The following is a 2921-nucleotide window of genomic DNA, read 5'->3' on the forward strand; positions in this document are numbered from 1 at the left end:
TTGCAATAAAGAAAAGGAAAAAAATCCCTTAAAAACAAAAACAAAAAAGTCAGGAAAGATCAGACAGGAAAAATTAGGTAGAGACTGAGTCAAAACGGCAGACTTACCATAGGGAATTTCTCTGTTTCAACTCCAAATCCTTTCAAAAAGAGGAAAGACATATTTAGGTGTAAAGAATAAATCCATAAGGGCAAGGGACTGGGAGCGGGGCGGGGTGGGGGAGCGGTGTGGGCGCCGGGCGGCGGCAAGGCGAATTCCAAGAAGATGGAAAGCAGATAGGGCAGGGGGACTAAGAAGGTGGGGGTGGGAATCAAGGGGCCCTGAAACGGGTGATGAAGGCGCCACAGGGTTCCGAGGACTACTGTGGCACCAACTACTCTGAATTTGGGAAGAGGCGGAGTCAGAGCCTATAGCTTCTCCAGGGCTCCAGGCTGTGTGGTGGGCGTGGGAGCCTGGTGGAGAGGAGGGCGCGGTGTTTGGCAGGAAGAGGAGGCCTCTCTCTGGGCAGGAAGCTGCGCTACGGAAAGAGGGAGGAGACTGCGGCGGCGACAGCAGGGACTGGTGGAATCCCGATGTGGCTGAGGGGCCGCCACCGCCAGCAGGGAGGCGGAGGGCTAGCAAGCCAAGCGGTGGCAACGCCGCTGCAGTCCTCTTTGCCTGCCTTGCCGCCCTCCTAGACACGCTCATCTACGGATCCTACCCTCCCAGCTCTTGCAAGCATTCACTCGGCCGGTCGCCTGCTGACCCTCCTTCGCCACAGGCTCATAGCGGAGGCAGCAGCGAGGTGTCCGATTTGGGCACGTGAGGCCCGCGATCCGCGGCGGTGGACGCCAGGCAGGGCAAGGCCATTAGTGGGCGCCAGAATGGAGAGGGGGATGGGAAGGAATCCAGCAGGAGACCTGGGGTGGAGGTGGGCGCCAGGCAAAAGTCGGGTGGGGGAGTGCGGTGAGCTACATGAAAAGGGGGTAAGAGCGGGAGCCAGACAAGGATTTGAAGGTGAGCTCCAGGAAGCAAGGGCGGTGGGTATCAGGGAAGTGGTTAGGGTAGGCAAGGTTTGCTGTGGACAGCAGCTGGGATACTCAGGGAAGGAGGTCAGTGGGTGCCGGTCAAGGCCGCTTTGCAGGGGATTGGGAGTGGACGCCAGTGGCAGCAAGGGGTTCAGGGAGGGCAGTGGGCTCTGAGCTAGGAGGACATAACCAGCCACTTCTGCAGAGTTCCTAACCACAGACAGCTCTACTGCACCACTCCAGCCTTTCCCCACAGCCCAAAGGAACTTGAGAGGCACTGCAGGCATGCAGCCACATTTCCAGCATTGCTTCCAGGCTCCTAGGGGAAACTTAGGCATCACTGCAGAGTACATCCAGACATGGCTATAGGGAAAAGTTTGCCTCGTGGCACACTGGATATGTCTCTCTATCCTCTCTCCTCCCCCAGCAGGCATGAAGACCCCCAACGCACAGGAAGCCGAAGGGCAACAAACCAGGGCAGCTGCAGGATGGGCCACTGGGTCTGCAAACATGACAAAGAAAAAAGTCTCCCAAAAGAAGCAGAGAGGCAGACCTTTATCCCAGCCCCGCAGGAACATCGTGGGATGCAGAATTTCTCAAGGATGGAAAGGAGATGAGCCCATCACCCAGTGGAAAGGAACCGTTCTGGATCAGGTGCCTATAAATCCCTCTCTTTATCTGGTGAAATATGATGGAATTGACTGTGTCTATCGACTGGAACTTCACAGAGATGAAAGGGTTGTGTCTCTTAAAATTCTTTCTGACAGGGTGGCATCATCTCACGTTAGTGATGCCAACCTTGCAAATACCATAATTGGCAAAGCAGTGGAACACATGTTTGAGGGAGAGCATGGTTCTAAGGATGAATGGAGGGGCATGGTCTTAGCTCAAGCACCTATCATGAAAGCCTAGTTGTATATTACCTATGAGAAAGATCCTATCTTGTACATGTACCAGCTTCTAGATGATTATAAGGAAGGTGACCTCCGTATCATGCCAGAATCCAGTGAGTTTCCTCCAACAGAGAGAAAGCCAGGAGGAGTTGTAGATGGCCTAATAGGTAAGCATATGGAATATACCAAAGCAGATGGCTCCAAAAGGATTGGCATGGTCATTCACCAAGTGGAAGCCAAGCCCTCTGTGTATTTGATCAAGTTTGATGATGATTTCCATATCTATGTCTATGATTTGGTGAAAAAGTCCTAACTGTTAGGGTAAAATTTGGCTCATGTGTGGAAATAAATGTATAATTTGTAGACATGCAAAAAAAAATGTTACCTTTCAGTGTACTGAAAGCCTATGGAATCCCTGATAACCCAACATCTTTGCCAGCATTAACTGTTGTTTTGTTCTAAAAAATACAAATTTGTGTGTACGTGACATGCTGTGTGTAAGCGCTTTGTCTTGTTGAAAAGATCAGGTGTGTGTGGTAGATGGGGCATGAAAGGAAGGAACAGCTGTCAATTTCAGCTGTGAATAAAGTTCAGTTAGAATCATAATCAGTCATTTAAAAATGGCACCAGACTTAGCTGGTCTGGTCTGGAAGGGGCAGGGGAAAGAACAAGAGATTAGCTGTCTCGGGGAGAGAGGAGGAGGTGACTGCTTAGGAAAAGGTGGAAAAGGGCCAGAAAGGGAGGGGATTCTTGGGGGAGGGGATGACCTATGAGGAGGAAACCTCCAACTGGGAAGGGAGTGAAGACTAACAGAGGGAAAGTGAGATCTCGGGGCTTAGAGGAAAACAGACAGAATAAATTGAGAAGAGAGGAACATAAAGAAGTTTAGAAGATGGACCAGAGTAAGGGGGAGAAGTATCAACCTGACAGGGATCTGGGGAGAGGCTAATGGAAACACAAAGGAAGAGTTGCGTGGGTTAGGGTGTTGGAGGGATTAGAAGAGGGCCACTGAGGAAGAAAG

General features: G+C 51.2%; 1 protein-coding gene across 1 annotated transcript; it reads left to right on the forward strand.

Annotated features, from left to right (window-relative positions):
* Window positions 1-670: 670 nt before the first annotated feature.
* LOC101001081 (spindlin-2B) lies at window positions 671-2387 on the forward strand. The gene is given in 2 exon segments (XM_003917793.4): window positions 671-784; window positions 1438-2387. A coding segment is annotated over 1 exon segment (774 nt). The 5' UTR covers window positions 671-784; window positions 1438-1439; the 3' UTR covers window positions 2214-2387.
* Window positions 2388-2921: the final 534 nt, after the last annotated feature.

This window comes from Papio anubis, unplaced genomic scaffold (genome assembly GCF_008728515.1).
Source record: "Papio anubis isolate 15944 unplaced genomic scaffold, Panubis1.0 scaffold1592, whole genome shotgun sequence".
NCBI classification, from domain to species: Eukaryota; Metazoa; Chordata; class Mammalia; order Primates; family Cercopithecidae; genus Papio; species Papio anubis.